At 41.3% G+C, this 16,711-nt stretch overlaps 1 protein-coding gene across 7 annotated transcripts in view; it reads right to left on the bottom strand.

Moving 5' to 3' along the window:
• The window catches only part of IPO11 (importin 11), a 295,900-nt gene that overhangs the window by 278,515 nt on the left and 674 nt on the right, over nucleotides 1-16,711 (bottom strand). For 4 of the 7 annotated variants that reach the window (XR_006291241.1, XM_043547525.1, XM_037902875.2 and 1 more), the window contains exons 2-3: nucleotides 15,536-15,680; nucleotides 6,674-6,817 (exon numbers count right to left, since the gene is read on the bottom strand). Coding sequence is in view for 6 of the 7 variants with exons in the window: in XM_043547525.1 (XP_043403460.1) it covers nucleotides 6,674-6,811 (138 nt within the window). In the remaining variant the exon portion in view is untranslated. Of the gene's footprint in view, nucleotides 1-6,673; nucleotides 6,818-15,535; nucleotides 15,681-16,672; nucleotides 16,695-16,711 lie in introns of those variants that run through there. The other 3 variants (XM_043547524.1, XM_043547523.1, XM_037902876.2) reach the window with 3 other exon arrangements.

Genomic DNA, 16,711 nt, shown 5'->3' with positions numbered 1-16,711 from the left:
TCCCTCAGTTCTCCCATAATTTGGAGTCTATGGTAGCCAAGACTCTGAAAGCAGGACAGAGAGTGGACATACTGGACAATATTTTCCATGCCATATTAAAAGAGGGCAATAAAGATCTCATTCAAATTGGAAGGGTTCACAAATCCCTTGTCTTCAGGCCCCCAGCAGGCTCCAGATAAAGAGATGTAACTGTCTGTCTACACTATTATCAAGACAAGGACAAAATACCGAGGGAGAGATCTGAACCATTGACAATTGTTAATCAGCTGATACAAATTTTCAAAGAGCCCTTACAAAGTGAAGAGTGACCAGGTGACCACAATTCTTAGACAGAACTATATAAGATACAAATGGGGGTTCCCATTTAGACAGTCATTTAAACGGAAGGACAGATCCAAAACAAAGTAAACAGGTACTTATAGACATGGGAATAGGTGAATCAGCTCAAGAACAATCTGAATGGGATCAAAGGCATTGGTCCTAGAAGTCAAAAAGAAATCACTGGGAATCAGTCAGATCAAAGAGTCCGGGCAGCTCAAAGATGCATCATCAAGACAAAAGGCCAGACATGAGAGCAGAAGAAATAGTCCAGATGCAGAAGAACAAGATTAGTATATGGTCTAATCATAGAATGTAGGGCTGGGGGGACCCCAAAAAGTCATCAATACCAGCCCCCAGCACTGAGGCAGGACCAAGTAAACCTACACCATCCCTGACAAGTGTTTGTCCCACCTGTTCTTAAAAATCACCAATGATGGGAATTCCACAGCTTCCCTTGGAAGCCTATTCCAGAGCTTAACTACACTTTTCCTGGTATCTAACCTAAATCTCCCTTGCTGCAGCTTAAGCCCATTACTTCTTGTCATACCTTAGGTGGAAAACAATTGATCACCGTCCTCTTTGTAACAGCCCTTAACATATTTGAAGACATATCAGGTCCCCGCTGAGTCTTTTTTCCCCTCAAGATTAAACATGCTCAGTTTTTAAAATCTTTTCTCACATGTCAGGTTTTCTAAACCTTTTATCATTTTTGTTCCTTCCCTTCGGACTCTCTCCAATTTTTTGGCATCTTTCCTAAAGTGTGGTACCCAGAATTAGATAGTACTCCAGCTGAGGCCTCACCAATGCCAAACACAGCAGAACAATTACCTCCTGTGTTTTATGTATAACAGTCTTGTTAATACACTCCAGAATATTAGCCTTTATCACAACTGCATCACATTATTGACTCATATTCAGTTTGTGATCTACTATAACCCACACATCCTTTTCAGCAGTACTACCAACTCACCAGTTAATCCCCATTTTGTAGATGTACATTTGATTTCTCCTTCCTAAGTGCAGTACTCTGCACTTATCTTTATTGAATTGCATCCTGTTGTTTTCAGACCAATTCTCCAATACAATAAATAATGAATATTATATCCATGTGGTTATGACAAAGGGATATAGCGAAATGGAAGCTGGGCTATACAGCACCCAGGATATTTTACTCTATATGGACACAGTATACTGAATGGATATAACATTATAGTTAATTTAATGTTGTGATTTATATTCTAAACAAGGTTAATAACAAAGTAGCAGAGACCCAGAACTCTCCTACTGAAATAAATTTGACTTTAGAGTTAAACACAAACATCTCAAAATTTATATTAATTGGAGAAGGTTTATGGTGGAAATTTTTAAGAATAAGAGAATTCAAAATGATGTAATCATCTCATAATACCCGATGTTATTCATATATGTCCCCCCGCAGGTATTTTTTACGCCACAGAAAATAGATTCTGCTGGCGAGGGGCTACAATTACACCTTTTACCCACCAGGGGCTGCTGTGGCACCAGAACAGAAGGCAGCTGGCTCTCGCGCTGGAGCAGCCAGCCACACAGAGGCAGGGAGCAGAGGCTGCATTCCTCACAGTGCCCTACCGCGGGGCCAGGTGAGGAGGCATGGGATATGGGGGGGGACGTACAGAATGGGACACATGGGGCTGCTGGGGATGGGGGGTAACAGACTGGGATTCAGAAGAGCTAGTGGGGGGACAGCCTGGGGTGGGGGAACAGGAGCTAATGGGGTGACAGCATTGAGCCAGGAGCTGAATGGTATTGGGAGTGCAGGGACACTTGGGGGGGGGGGGGGTTGCAGGGTGACATGAGGACAGGGGGAGGAGAGAGGCTGAGTGGGGTTCCAGGAGCACATGGGGATGGGGGAAAGGAGAGTAAAGAGACACATGGGGACGGGGGAGGGGGTGGCTGAGTGGGGGTGCAGGGACCCATGAAGACGGGGTGCAGGAACACATGGGGGGGTGGCTGAGTGGGGGTGCAGGGACACATGGGGACGGGGGCGAAGGGGTGCAGGCTCACATAGAGACAAGAGCAGATATTTTCGACTGAATGGGAGTGGCTGGGGGTCAGACAGTGTCTGCATGCGGGAGGCTCCCCAACTCCCTAACAATCTCCCCCGCCGCCCCACAAAAAAAGAAAATCTGTTCCATACTTCTCCCACCCATACCCAACAACCCTCCAAGTTCACTCCCAACCTCCTTCCCAGCAATTACTTCCCTCTCCCTCAGCTCCTCCATTAACCCAAAGTGCCCCAAGCCTTTGCACTACTTCTGAAGTGCGCAGGAAATATGTTTCTGTATTGTAGTTCAAATGAATTATTACTCAAAGTTTTGTATTAATATACTAGTAAGGAATCTATTTGTCAAAAAGCATTTCCTGAATCTTTTTTGTTGTCTGTGTTGTTACAGACATATTTGTTGACAGATAATTTGAAATAAATTACCAAAATAATTGAAACTTGTGTGATATTGTGTTAATAAGGTATGCAGAATTTTAAAATATTGTGTGCAGAATTTTTAATTTTTTAGCACAGAATTCCCTCAGGAGTAGACTGTATACATAAGACATTCAGGAGGAGGAGTCTGAAGCTACACTTCCAGGCCTCAGAATTCATTCTCACCATGAAGAGGGAAGTGCAAAGGACAATACTAGGCAGCAGACGTGTAAAGTGTAGCAATGGAGGCAACCCAATACAGGAAAAATGTGTGTTTAAGATACCTTTTTGCCACAGCTATATGTGATTTTCTAAATCGTTTTAACACCACAAAAACTTCCATTAAAATACTCCTGGGGGAATGTTGCGCTACTGCGTGTGTGCATAATTACTGAGACCCGCATATTTTTATTTTTTTGTGCAGAAAAAAGCTTCTGCCGAATTGTTGCTGCAGTTCCACATTTTTCCCAACAGATGGTGCTGTGGCGTAAGAACTGCAGCAGCTCCCAGCAGGAAATAACTTCTGCAGTTCCTCCTTTTATACACCAGACAGCGCTGTGGCAACAGAACAAAGCAGCAGATCCCCACCAGCAAGAAAAGAGAAAGAGCCTGCCTTCTTCGCCAAAGGCCACGTCAGGAGACAGGCTATGGGGAGATAGCAGCTCATAAGGGCTAATGGAAGAGGACAGACTGGGGCAGGGGCTGAATGGAAGTGGAGGCACAAGGCCGCAGGGGGTAGGGAGATGCGGAGACACATGGTGATGGGGGAGGGGTGCAGAGCTACATAGGGAGAGGGGATGGCTGGGTGAGGGCACAGAGACACATGAGAACGGGGGGGGGGGGGGGGGGGTGCGGGTGCAGGGACACATAGGGCCAGGGGAGTGGTTGGGTGGGGGTACAGAGACACATGGAGACAGGGGGAGGAGGTACAGGGACACAGGGACAGGGGAGTGACTGGCTGGGGGCACAGAGACACATAGGGAGGGGGTACAGAGCCACATGGGGGAGGGGGTGCAGGGCCAAATGGGGATGGGGGGAGTGGGTGTCTGAGTGGGGGTGGAGGGACACATGCGGCCAGGGCGTGCAAGGACACATGGGGGTGCAGGAACACACAGGGGCAGGGAAGATGTGCCTGACTGAATGGGAGAGGCTCGGGGTCAGCCAGGCTCTGAATGGGGGAAGCTCCCTAACAACCCCTCCGTGCCCCCCCAAAAAACCTGTTCCATACTTTTCCCACCCATACCCAACAACCCTCCAAGTTCACACCCAGGCTCCTTCCGAGCAATTTACTTCCCTCTCCCTCAGCTCCTCCATTACCGATGACTCCTCCAATCCTTTGCACTGCTTCTGAGGGGTGCAGGAAATACGGTTCTGTGTTGTAGTTTATATGAATTATTACTCAGAGTTCTGTATTAATATGCCTAGTAATGAATCTATTTGTGAAAATATATTTCCTGAATCTCTTTTGTTGTCTGTATTGTTACAGACATACTTGCTGACATGTATTTTGAAATAAATAACCCAAAATAATTGAAACTGGTGTGATTATATTGTGTTATTTTGACAAATAAAATATGCAGAATTGTTAATGTTTTGGCGCAGAAGTAATTAAAAGATTAACTTTAAAGACAGTATCTTGGAGAAGGTAATTGTTGGTACAAGAGAGCTGTTGGGGAATTAAACAATGTCAACTTTATGCCAGGAGACAAAAGAGATACATGGGCATCTTTAAGAAGCTTCTGATTTTGCAATGCACAAAAATACATCAGATCCCTAACCAAAGAAGTGCAATGTGCTCTGGCTGCATTACTGTCAAATGAAACAGTTCTTTTATCATTGCTGATCTTTTTCACCAAACGAAAAATATTCTGTTGAAAATGTGCTTTACCATTAATGGGTCCAATGTGTTGTGCAAAGAGATAAAAACCCCCTTAAGTTTTAGAAACAATAGAAAACATTCAATGAAAACAAAATTGTAAAAAGGAGATCACCATAGTTTAAAATGACTGCTATTGAAACATTTTAATTAAATATTCTTGTCTTATAGAATAAAAACAGGGCTAGCTCAACTTCTATTTTTCCATACACAGGGGATGAAAAACTATAGAAATGGACCAATTTCTGTCACAAGAGTGTGAGGAGTGGGGAATTGTTGAGTTTAAGTATCACCTTCCTCACCCTCAATTCCAACCAGATTTCCACAAGTTTAGGGCTCTGCAGTTTCAGGGAGTGTGGCTAGACAAGAGAGGCAGAGCGAGAAGACTGTTATTCAGCACTTATTATCTCACTTATTCCCCTTCAAATCTGCAGAGATTTCCTCAGGTAACATAGTGCTAACCCTCTCTAAGACCTTCCACAAATTGATCCCCTTATAACGGTGGGGAGGAGAAGTTTGGGACTGCTGTCATAATGGTTCCTGAAGAACCTTACTGCTATTTTGGGAGAGGGGAAGTGGAAACATTAGGAGTAATGCAGAGTCTTCTGGGCCTCCAAGCAAACATTCCAGCCCTCCTCAAATATAGTAAGATCTGTGGGAAAGCCCTGCGGATATCATGACAGCACCTGGTTTGAAGGGCCATGCTCACCCAGCACTCCACAAGAGGCAAACCACACACACCCCTCATGGGATGATTCCAAGGAAATTGCAAGATGAAATTTACTTTCCCCATCCTCCTCCTTTCCATGCAGATGTTATGATTTGGCCCACAGTCATATTTTACTATAATAGTCTGACATATGGCAATTGATTTGCCTCCTGTTTTTAATAAGAGTATTTTTATGCAGACATTTAAATACCACATCAACTCTTCTAAAAAAAACCAAACATGTGGAAGTTTAGAGTACCACATTCCCCTCTCTTTGTGATTAAGATATGACTCACTAAAGCAAAAGACAAGTACCTAGTCACTGAAGACCTAACTACATTAAAAACTTGACTTGTCACAGATGGCATGTTACTAGCAACAAGTACTCCTGAACCAGCGTTGAAAATAGTTTATTTGCTACCACTGGTAGGAGAAAACTATTCTCAGACTACTACAGAAGCAAGATTAAGACTTACAGTATATACTTGTTCATAAGCCAAATTTTTTTAGTAAAAAAGGGAAGCACCAGAGAAGAGGGTCAGCTTATGAACGGTGATAGAGAGGGAGAGGTGGGACACAGCCCCTCTCCACAACAAAGGGAGCAAGGAGAGGCAGCACAGCCAGCAGAGCCAAAAGGGAAGAGACGGGGCCTCTCTGCTTCTGGCCACGCTGCTCTCCCCACAACCTACGAAGCAGCTGCAGCTCCGGAACCCGCCCACCGGAGCACGCTGCGGCCGTGCCGCCCGGCCCCCCCCACCGGAGCATGCTGCGGCCAGGCCAGAGACATCCTCCCCTGGCCCTCCCCAGATAATGTGGGAAGGGATGGGATGGGGAGAGTGTGGGGGTCCCGGGCTAGGGATGGGGAAATGTGGGAGGTGGTCACAGGGGTTACTCCCCTGACTCCCAGCTTCTCCCCCCCCAAAAAAACTTCCCCACCAGTTGCTGTCCCAGCCCATCAGGGTAAGCAGCTGGTGCAGGACACTTTGTTTACTTAGGTTTACCTCCATACCTGCGGACGCTCGAGGTAAACAAATCACCTCGGCCCGCCAGCAGCTTATCTTGATGGCCTGAGAGCCAAAGTTTGCTGACCCCTTAATTACAGGGTCGGCTTATGAATGGGTCATAAAAATTTTCCATTTTTACTTATCCATCATGGCGGGGGAGGGGGGTTGGCTTATAAACTAACCAGCTTATGATCGAGTATATATGGTACTTCCTCCAAGTATAAATAAGTGTCCTGCCCACCTCTTCAAACCTTAGCCATATATAGTGGAACATGTAATGAACAGCACTTTTCACTCCAGCTTACCAACAAGACTGAATAAAAACCCGGCTGTATCTCCCACTGCTTCAACTGTTCCTCAGCTGGTTTCAGCACAGCACTGTCTTGACTGGTGGCTTGGGTCAAGACCTGCAGAACAACAGTGCTGGCACTATTGAGATCCATGAAAATCTGATAAGGATATTTAAAAAGGAAAAAACATTAATGTACAGATTAATGAAAGATGCTGAACACTACACTCCCAATCCAGCAAAGCACCTAAGCATACATTTTGTTTTAATCAACTTATAGGATCAAGCCCTTACAAAAAAAATGTACATAGTGTTCTATGGCACGCAACACAATAGTATTTAAGCACTTGAATATATAAATGAATTTATCCTCACGCCACCTATGCAAAGCAGAGTACTGCTCCCCATTTTACATATGGGAAGCCAAGTCACAGGGCAATTAAGTGACTCGTTTAAGGAAATCTGGGGCACCATGACAGAACCCGAATTTACTGAGTCCCAATTTAGTGCCTTATCCACAGAACTATTTTCTCTCTCTAATGCCAATTTTTCCACATTAGTAGCATGCAGCCCATCCTCTCCTAAAATGCTAAGAGAAAACTGGATGTGAGTAATTGTTAAGATACCAGAAAGAATATAAGTTTAGCAGCTTTCAACTTTCAGTGGTGCCTATTGACAAAAGAAAAATATAAACATTCATACTGTGATAAACTATATCCTTAACTTATCCTTTTTTCCCTGGAATGGTACAAGTATTAGGAGTAATGCTGTTTATTGCTTTTGTCTGGTAGCAGAGGATACAACTTTGGACATAAATTAGCCAAAGTTCTTCCAGTGTCTTCACTTGTAATACAGCCCTTCTGAGCGCATATAGGCTTCATAAGTTTCAGTAGGAGAACAAGCCCATAATCTATGTTTGCAAGTTTTCTCCATATCCAGAGCCTTACAAAAACAGTCAGGGTTTCTTGGAGGCGTTTTTTATTAATTAACTTTCTGCAAAGCGCAACAGGATCAGAGCAATACTGTAAGTAGCTTTAACTTTCACAACAGGCAGAGCACCGCCTGGGATGATATGAAAGTGTCAGATGAGCAAAAATTAAATATTAGCTCTTTTGCCTATTCTGAATAAAATGTTGCTTTGTTAAAAGTAACTGATCCATTTCCAATACTTAATTTACACAATCTCATCTATTTAAGCATTTTATATCTATTTAAATTAAGAGGCTAGATTGTAGAGCTTCAAAACTAGAGACAAAAAGATATAGAACTTTCTAGGCATATTTGCACTCATTAGGCATCCATGTTAACGCACATAAACCTAATTCTTCTGAACAGGGAATGCTAATTACTTACTTTGCCACAAAACATAAATTTGTTCTCATAGTTCTTTCCCTTTTAAATGTGAATTTATAATGACCTTGCTGTCCGATTAAAAGAAGCAGATGTTACATTAACTACTTGTGGGGGAATTCTGCAGCAAAAAATTAAAAATTCTGCGCACAATATAAAATTCTGCATATTTTGTCAAAATAACGCAATATAATCACTCTGGTTTCAATTATTTCAGGAATTTATTTAAACTACAAAACAATGGAGGGAGAATGGGAGTGGGGAGCATTGGAGGAAATCCCCAAACACCCGTGCCTAACAGTAATGCAACTAGGTTTGACCCTTTATTTCTAGTTATTAGTCAACAAATATATGCAGCCATATGCTCAGTATTATATCATAGACAACGGAAGAGCAAGTGAGGGCTGGGGAATCAAACTCACAATTTAAATTGGCTACTGACCATCTCCAGAAAGGTCAGTAGCAAACAGTTTCTGGAGCACATTCTGATAGGAATTTTTTTCAGTTCAAAAATTTAGACCAGTTCTAATCACTAAAGCACCATAAGCATTTATAAGGCCATACTGTCCTTACACAACTCTGGCAATGCAAAGGAGCCTTAAAACTTTTACACCTGTTTTATACTCCTGGGGGAATTCACAGAGAATGGGAACAATTCAGTAAGCAGGCAGGCTGCTACATTCTGCTCTGTCTTAGGGGACATTGCCTGTCCACACCTACCTCCTCAGAAACATCCCAAAGCCTGCCCCTCCACACCCACACCAAGCATGCTGCAATAGCGAGCGAAAGGGACAGAGGGGGTCTCCTTTTCACACACAGGACTGCAAAGCACTCCTCGCTCCCGGGTAGTTATTTACATCTCTACTGGCTGCTCCAAGTGCCCAAACCAACCTGCTTGCGCTGCCAGGGAGAGATGCATGACCACTCTTGCAGCTTACCTTTGCTTCCCCATCAGAAGTCATTCTTCTGCATGGAAGCAAAGAAATCTGCAAGGGACATGAATTCTGTGCATGCACAGTGATGCAGAATTCCCCCAGGAGTAATTAACATGATTGCAGAGATACTGTTTTGTCAATTTAAAAAGGAAAACACCTAGGAATAATTATAAATAAAATTAGATAGGACATAAAGCTGTTGTTCTAAGTCTGTACTAAACAAACATTTCAAGATACAGATGCAAATTAGCAGAAAATATTTTTTTATTTCATGCACCTAAATTATAGAAAATAATTCAGTCATTTAAAAAATAAAACAAAGCACAAGTTTCCTCTAAAACCTGAAACAGATACTATTTGCATACCACAGTGATAAGCACATGAAAGAGTCTTAAAGGTGAACAAGAAAGATCACATCCAAAATTTTCCTTTCTGCTTCTTAATGGTTCCTAAACAAAGCACAAAATATTTTTTGTTCTTTGTTCACGCTCACCCCAGAAAAACACCAGACAATTTTTGGTTGTTCCACTCCCTCTGAAGCTTTTTGCAGTTAATATCAACAATGCTTCTTTAGTACAGAGAAAAACTGAATACAGGTTTCAAATAATTCAATGAACGTGCACCTCCCTGTTTACAATCTTATCTCTTGGACTGTGGTAGGGTAGAGGAACAAGCAATGAAAAATGGCTTAAATAATACCTGTCCTGAGAGAGTATGCCTAACTTTTGTTAATCAGGTTCACAAAGCAGGGATATTGTAGGATTACAGTAGCTCTGTAAGTTCAGACAACAGCAGTCGTCAAGTGTGCTTTTTTTGATGAGGCTAGCAAGAAATTTACAACTTTTTTCTTCTGGACGCAGCTTTTACCACATTCATCCATAACTTTGTTGCATCTAGTTTGACTTACTGCAAGGTTCTCTACTTGGAGCTACATCTGAAAACCACACTAAAATTTTATCTACCACAGAATGCAGCTGCCTTTGCTTAGCAGCGTTTCCCACAGGCAGCATATATGAACAGTGCTCAGCATTGCTCTGCACTAAATTCCAGTAAATTTATACATGAATTTGAAAGTGTTTTATTTATAAAACTTTATATTGTTTGGATCTTGTATATCTTAGAGGCAGCACCCCCTCATGTTTTACCCCATCAGTTGAACAACTTGAGTGATCAAAATGTAAGGATCTAGATACATTGGTGGAGGGCCCAAGATGTGGAACTTGATCCTCCCCTTTGTCAAACAGATAATTTTGCATATCTATTTATGACGGCTCACTCCGAGATGAGAAGTTTGACTGGGTGGTGAGAAGGATTTTAGTGCTGATATTAGATCATGCAGATTTTCTATTTTTTAGTATATGAGGACAACATACATATTCTCGGATAGGCCCTTTACAACTGAAAGAAATTAAGTTTAATAATTACGTTATGTTCTACACTGACAAAATTACTTCCTTTTTAAAAATTATTCAATCAAATTACTATGCAAAGCATAATATTAAATAGGCAATCAACTTAATGAGTACTTCTAAAAACTTATCTGCTAGGTGTTGCATAACTGCCAGTAATATTACATAATTGAAAGATTAGAGACAATCTATTTCTCTCTTTTACAATTTAACAGTACACAGTTGACAACACTTTGTGTATAGTCAGTTTCCTTTGTGCGTGTCTTTCATACAGTAGGAGGAAAAAAACATTTTTGAATTATAGGAAAATTATAATAAAGCCACAAAAATTGGCAGAGGCAAGGGTAGTAGCAAATTATTTTTTTAACTTTTTTAAAACTAACTAGATTTCAAGTTTAAGATTTCCTTTTAAAAACTAACCTATCTTTAAGAAGAAATTGATCCTTTAAAAGTTGGACAATTTAACTAGTTTAGAACATGAATTAGTTAATATAACCTGTTAACTAAAACTCTAATTGTACAAATAAATTGGGTACAGCTACAGTACTGGCAAGGAAATTGATATAAAGAAATAAATCAAAGGATTACTTCAGCAAAAGCATGTAAATCTTGCATTTCCTGGATCCTAAAGAACCCAATATAACAACTCATTCATAGCCAGAAATCTCAATTTGTGATAAAATAGTATGTTATATTGCCACCAAGTGGTAACAATTCATTCAATCTCTTTCCAAACCCTTAAAGTTATATACTTTGTAACCTAAATCTAGCATTTAAACAGTGTTGCTATTTTATATTTAGGCTTGGCAGAATTCAATTTTTTTTTCAATTTTGACAATTAAGTATTTTTATTTTTACGGTTGTAAGAAGTTATGGGGTTGTGTAGGGTTAGGGTAGCACAGACAGTGGGGCTGCAAGAGGTTCCCAGTACTGACAACAGGGCTGCAGGGGGCTCCCCACATGGTGAAGGGGTCCAAGATACCTTTCCACAAGGTGTGGGGGAGGTTGTAGTCCTGGCCCAGCAGAACAGAGACCCTCAATCACAGCTACAAGGAGGACAAGCACCTGAGCATGGGGTAGGCCACCCTGATGCTGAACAGTTCCTGCTGAGCAAGTGGAGTCATGACAGCAGAGCTGCACAGCTGCAGGGCCAGTGACACGGGATATCTACAGCACAAGGTGCAAGGAAGCTGCAGTATTGGTGGGGCAGAACAGAGGGCGAGGACTGCCAGGAATAACTCCTGCCCAGGGTCAGAGCCAATCAGCAGCATGGTGGCCTCCCCTCTGACCAGGGTCTCATCCTCCTCCAGGTCATAGCTGGGAGGGACCACAGCCTTCCCCTCTCCTCCTGCATGCAGGAATCGGGGTCATCAGCCCTGTGACAGCACAGGAGCTCTCTGCAGCTCAGCGTCATGGCCCTGCTCACTAACTCCCAGGACTTTCCCTGCTACCACAGGGCCGATGCCATCCAATCCCTGCAAGTGCTGATGCGGGCAGGGAGGCTGCACTCACATCAACTGTTATCAACGGATTTTTTTCATCTGTTTCAGTATCTCAGCTGATAATTGATGTTTACCAACATCTATCACTTTAAACTGAATCCTGCCAAGCCTATTTTTATTTAAAATCAAGTCACACCTATCTGAATTATTTTTCCCTGTCTCACTTCTGAAACAGGAATGGAGCATGCCAAACATTCTGCAGCAGATCTTTCTGCTCTGGAATTTAATATTATTGCAACAATTCTTCCCAGCATTTGCACACATATAGATAAAGAGCTTACCAAAAGCCAGAATGTTGTGCAATATGTAGCCTTGTTGTATCATTTTATGGGAAAGAAAATGTCATGGATTAAGAAAACATGTATAATGTCAGCACCCAGAATGTGTTCAAGAAACACTAATGACAACAGCACTTCTTTTAAGAGAAACGGAGGCAGATGGTGTTTGCATCGAAAGAATTCATTTTTCCAAAAGACCAAAAAAACCTTCTGAAAAGGCATGTCATTGAAAACAAAGACTTTTCCAGAATGTAAGATTATACTTTCCCCATAATACACTTGGTAATAAAAGAGAAATACAGAATGCACAGAACTGTTGCTTAATTGAAGATTACATATGAACTATTCCACGATGCACCAGCAAGTTCAATTATATGAGTTATAATTTCTTAAGAACACAGGCTATAGTTTTGCTAATTATTTTACCATTATCCCTTCTACAAGCTCCCATTTTTAGAATGATCCAAACACTATCCAGATATTAGATTGGCATGGTAACACTTCTATTATTAAGGGGGGTTAAGTTTCACACTTAAAGCTGGAATTCAAGCTCTTTGTTTTGTAACGCAACACTGTACGTTCCCTGAGCTTAGAGCACAGAATCTGAGAGTACATCATGAATTTTCTGGAGATTTTTCAGCAAAATCTGTTACTCAGTTTGTGAACTAAAATTAATTTAAAATGGGCCCTTCAAGAATTTTCTCTCCATTGTGTGATCTGTCTCTGTAGCCCTTTTGCTAACAAATGGCTGGTTTGTTATTCACATTTTCCATATAATTAAGACTTATCTGCCAACTTGGAATGTACATTTCAGGAACTTAAATTTACTTAATTACAGTCTATTAACTGTCTTTTCCTACCTTTCCCAATATAGTCACAATCTTCCCTTATTCAAAATGGCTACTATTTCCCATAACTTAGAATTGAACCAGAAATATCCCTGCCCTCAGTAAATTTCTTCACTGTGTGAATTAAGCCAATTATTACAAAAATATATATATTATATATATGGAAAAACAGGAATTCTACCATGTGAAGCCATAAGGACCCCTCCTAGATCTTCCTCTATGTGGATCACCATTAAAGTAGGAATCAACAAACTCTTTGGGAGTGGGTTAAGCAACTATTTACTAAACATCAGAAAAGTGCTAGAAATCAGGACTCCTAGGTTCTTCTCCCACTTCTAGGATGGAGCATGTAGTCAAGCACAAATATTTGTCAGATTCTATCAGAGAGGCAGTGTGGCTGAGTAGATAAGACTGGTCTATGCTACATTACATATCTGGGTTCCATTTCCAGCTCTGCTAGAAAAGATCATGTACTACCTCCGTTACTCTTACTTGTAAAATGGGGTGGCTGATACCTTAATTGCCTCCATATCCCCCTTTCATGCCCCCCAAAACAGCCTACATTTTCCATACAAAAATACAGGATATTCCACAACCAAGATATTTATTTAAAAGGGATTTAGGTAGGTTACGTGCTTCTTTCCACCACCAATCTCCAACATAAACCCTAAAACTCAAGGGAATACCATGTTATGAGACACCTCTCAACTATACCCTAATGCCCACACAGCACATTTCCACTGACATTGTCAAACTTCCTCATACTCACAAAGAACATCACTCTGCTTCTATTTGATAAGAAAACATACTATACATTAATCTCCTCAGAGCAAAACACAAAACCTTAATTAAAATGTCAAGCATCTTCCATGAGCACAAAACATACTTCACTCTTGGTACTTGTCAACCCAGAATAATTTGCAATTAAGGTTTTGCATTATCCCCAATTTAATTCCTTTTAAACAAAACTTTTGTTTATGGAATTAGTCCACATAACCTAGACAACATTAAAAGTGGGACAATAGGGGAAATACATAACCTTATTTCTGTGGCTAACACCCAGTCAACCTACATTTCTTTACAATGGACTGCACTTCCACTTACATCCTCCAGACTGGAACATGCAGTGTCCTCAAAGGACATTGCTAATGGTATTTCAAATATCAGCTAGCGTCATGGAAATTTACCAGCCCAGATAACAAAATCTTCTCACCAACTCTGACAATAACAATAATTAAAACACTAATATTATTGTACTTTTCATCAAGTAAGTGGGCAAACAGAATGTGGCATGGACTGAAGAATGCTCCAGAGCAATGCTTCTTCGATTCTCCACAATAAAAGCTAAGGCACTACAAGTACAACCATGTCTAATAATCAGCTTATGATTTACCCTAAATTACAACAAACATAGTTGAGTTGTGTCCACATAGAAGGGTTCCTCCCCACCACACCACACACACAATAACCAAGTGCCATTCAGGTTTCTGCATTCATATATAAAAACATAATTAGGAGACACAGTATTGGCACATTCTGGGAAACTTGGATAAGCAATCCCATAGATTCTTAGCAAGGACAGAGTGCACAGAGGTTATTATATCTTAGGTAGCTACTTATTTACTGATTTCTTTTATTTCAGAACTATTCATAAAAATATCTGTCATAATTTCAGTACCTCTATTTAGTGAGTGGCGCTAATCTCTCCTTTAGTAGGAATGCCATTTTACTCATGGTTCCTGGTTTGTCCCCAGGACTTCCCATCTGATTATATGACGCGAGACCAAAACTCCTTTTCCCAATAGAAAGCACTGAACATGTTGTTGTGCCTCCTATTTTTAAAATAACCTCAAATATGTCTAAAGCCCAAAATCAATTACTATGAAGTGGGTGCGTAACTGGCTAAAAAATCATAGCAAAAAAGTAGCTTAAATGGCTTCCTGTCAAAATGAGAGGATCTAGCAGGGTATCAGAGGGATCTGTCTAGGGCCCAGTACTATTAAATATTTTCATTAATTACTTGGAAAACAGGAGGCAGAGTGTTCTTATAAAATTTGCAAATGACACCAAGCTGGGAGGGGTTGCAATCAGTTTGGAGGACAAAAATAAAATTCAAAATGACCTGGATAATTTAGAGAACTGGTCTGAAACCAACAATATGAAATTCAATAAAGACAATGCAAAGTACTACTCTTATGAAGGGAAAAATCAAATGCACAAATACAAAATGGGAAATAACTAGTTAGGAACTAGTACTGCAAAAAAGGATCTGAGGATTATAGAACTCACCCATCAGAAATAACCCCTCCTTATAATGACTGTCATGGTTTTTATGCTGTAAACAGATTACAGTATCATTTGGAGATGAGGGCTAACATATACCCATAGTGATCATTTGTTCCAAAGGCTTCCAAAAGCAATGCGGCTATGAGTCTCTTAATTTTCAGAGAAGCCAAGATACCATCCAATACATACCATGGACAAGGTGGGATTATTATGTACCACGTGTACTAAGGTTATATTCTAATAAAATTAGAAAAGGGAAAAGTAACTCACCACTACTGTGACAGCCCTTTCTCCAGTTCTGGTGAAAAATGGTGTTGTGAATGGGTCCCAAATCCTGCTTTTTCAAAGACCTCTACGAAGAGATGGCAATTCTCTGACTGGAAGGAGGAATCTTCTGAAGGAAGAGGGAAATAACCTAAAGTGAGAAAAGCACAGCCTGTGAAGAAATATGGAGCTAATGCCTCAGTCCTTCCAGTTTCCCCAACAGGAAGCCAGAAGATAACTATGGGGCTGAAGGTGTGGGACTGGAGAAATGGATAATAGCCCACTTTCTCCTCCATATCAAAAGGAAGTACTTTGACACACCTAGACAACACAAGACTCGCTAAGGCTATGGCTACACTACAAGGCTTTTAGGGACATGGCTGTGCCGCTACAGCCGTGCCACTAAAGGCATGCAGTGTAGCTACTATTTGTCGGCTGGAGAGAGCTCCTGCCAATAAAAAACTTCCACCCCCTCAGGAGCGGCAGCAGCTTTCTTCACAGCTGTTCACACTGGCACTTTTTGTCGGGGGGGGGGGGGCTGTTTTTTTTTTTAAACTCCCCTGAAAGACAAAAGTGTTACGGACGAAGTGCCAGTGTAGACAAAGACTAAGAAGAATCCTGAACAGTCTTCTTTGCACCTAGAACAGCAAATGGCATATTGTATCAGAAGAGTGATCCCGTATCTTGTCTCTGACCCTGAACAGTACCAAATATTTCAGAGGAAGGTGCAAAAAAACCCTGTAATGAATAATTATGGAATAACCTGCACAAAGGGGAAGTTTCTTTTACTTTTCTCCTTGCTTCTCCCCATCAACCTATGTTACAAACAAATCTTATTTTTTCTTTCACAACATACATAGCAAATCTGATCCTCTCTGTTCTAAGAGCTAAAACCTTCCTCCACGCCCTGATTATCCCCCATTTTGATTATTGCCACCTTTCCTCTACCCTATGCAGTACTCACATCTCCTCTCCATACAAAACACAGCAACTGAAGGCACGTTCTTGGTCTGACATGACCATGTCACACATGCCCTTGGAATCCTTGCACTGGCTCCCCAGTGATCACCACACCCGTTTTTTTTAAAGGTTGTGCTCCCTTTAAGGCCCCCACAATTACCACATCCAAGTCTCGGACCTCACCTCCTCTAGCATCCTCCTCTCACCCCCTCTGTTCCGCTA

The sequence above is a fragment of the Chelonia mydas genome, chromosome 5, assembly GCF_015237465.2.
Source record: "Chelonia mydas isolate rCheMyd1 chromosome 5, rCheMyd1.pri.v2, whole genome shotgun sequence".
NCBI lineage: Eukaryota > Metazoa > Chordata > Testudines > Cheloniidae > Chelonia > Chelonia mydas.
The sequence above is the reverse complement of the archived record's forward strand: the minus strand, read 5'-3'. Positions and strand labels throughout refer to the sequence as shown.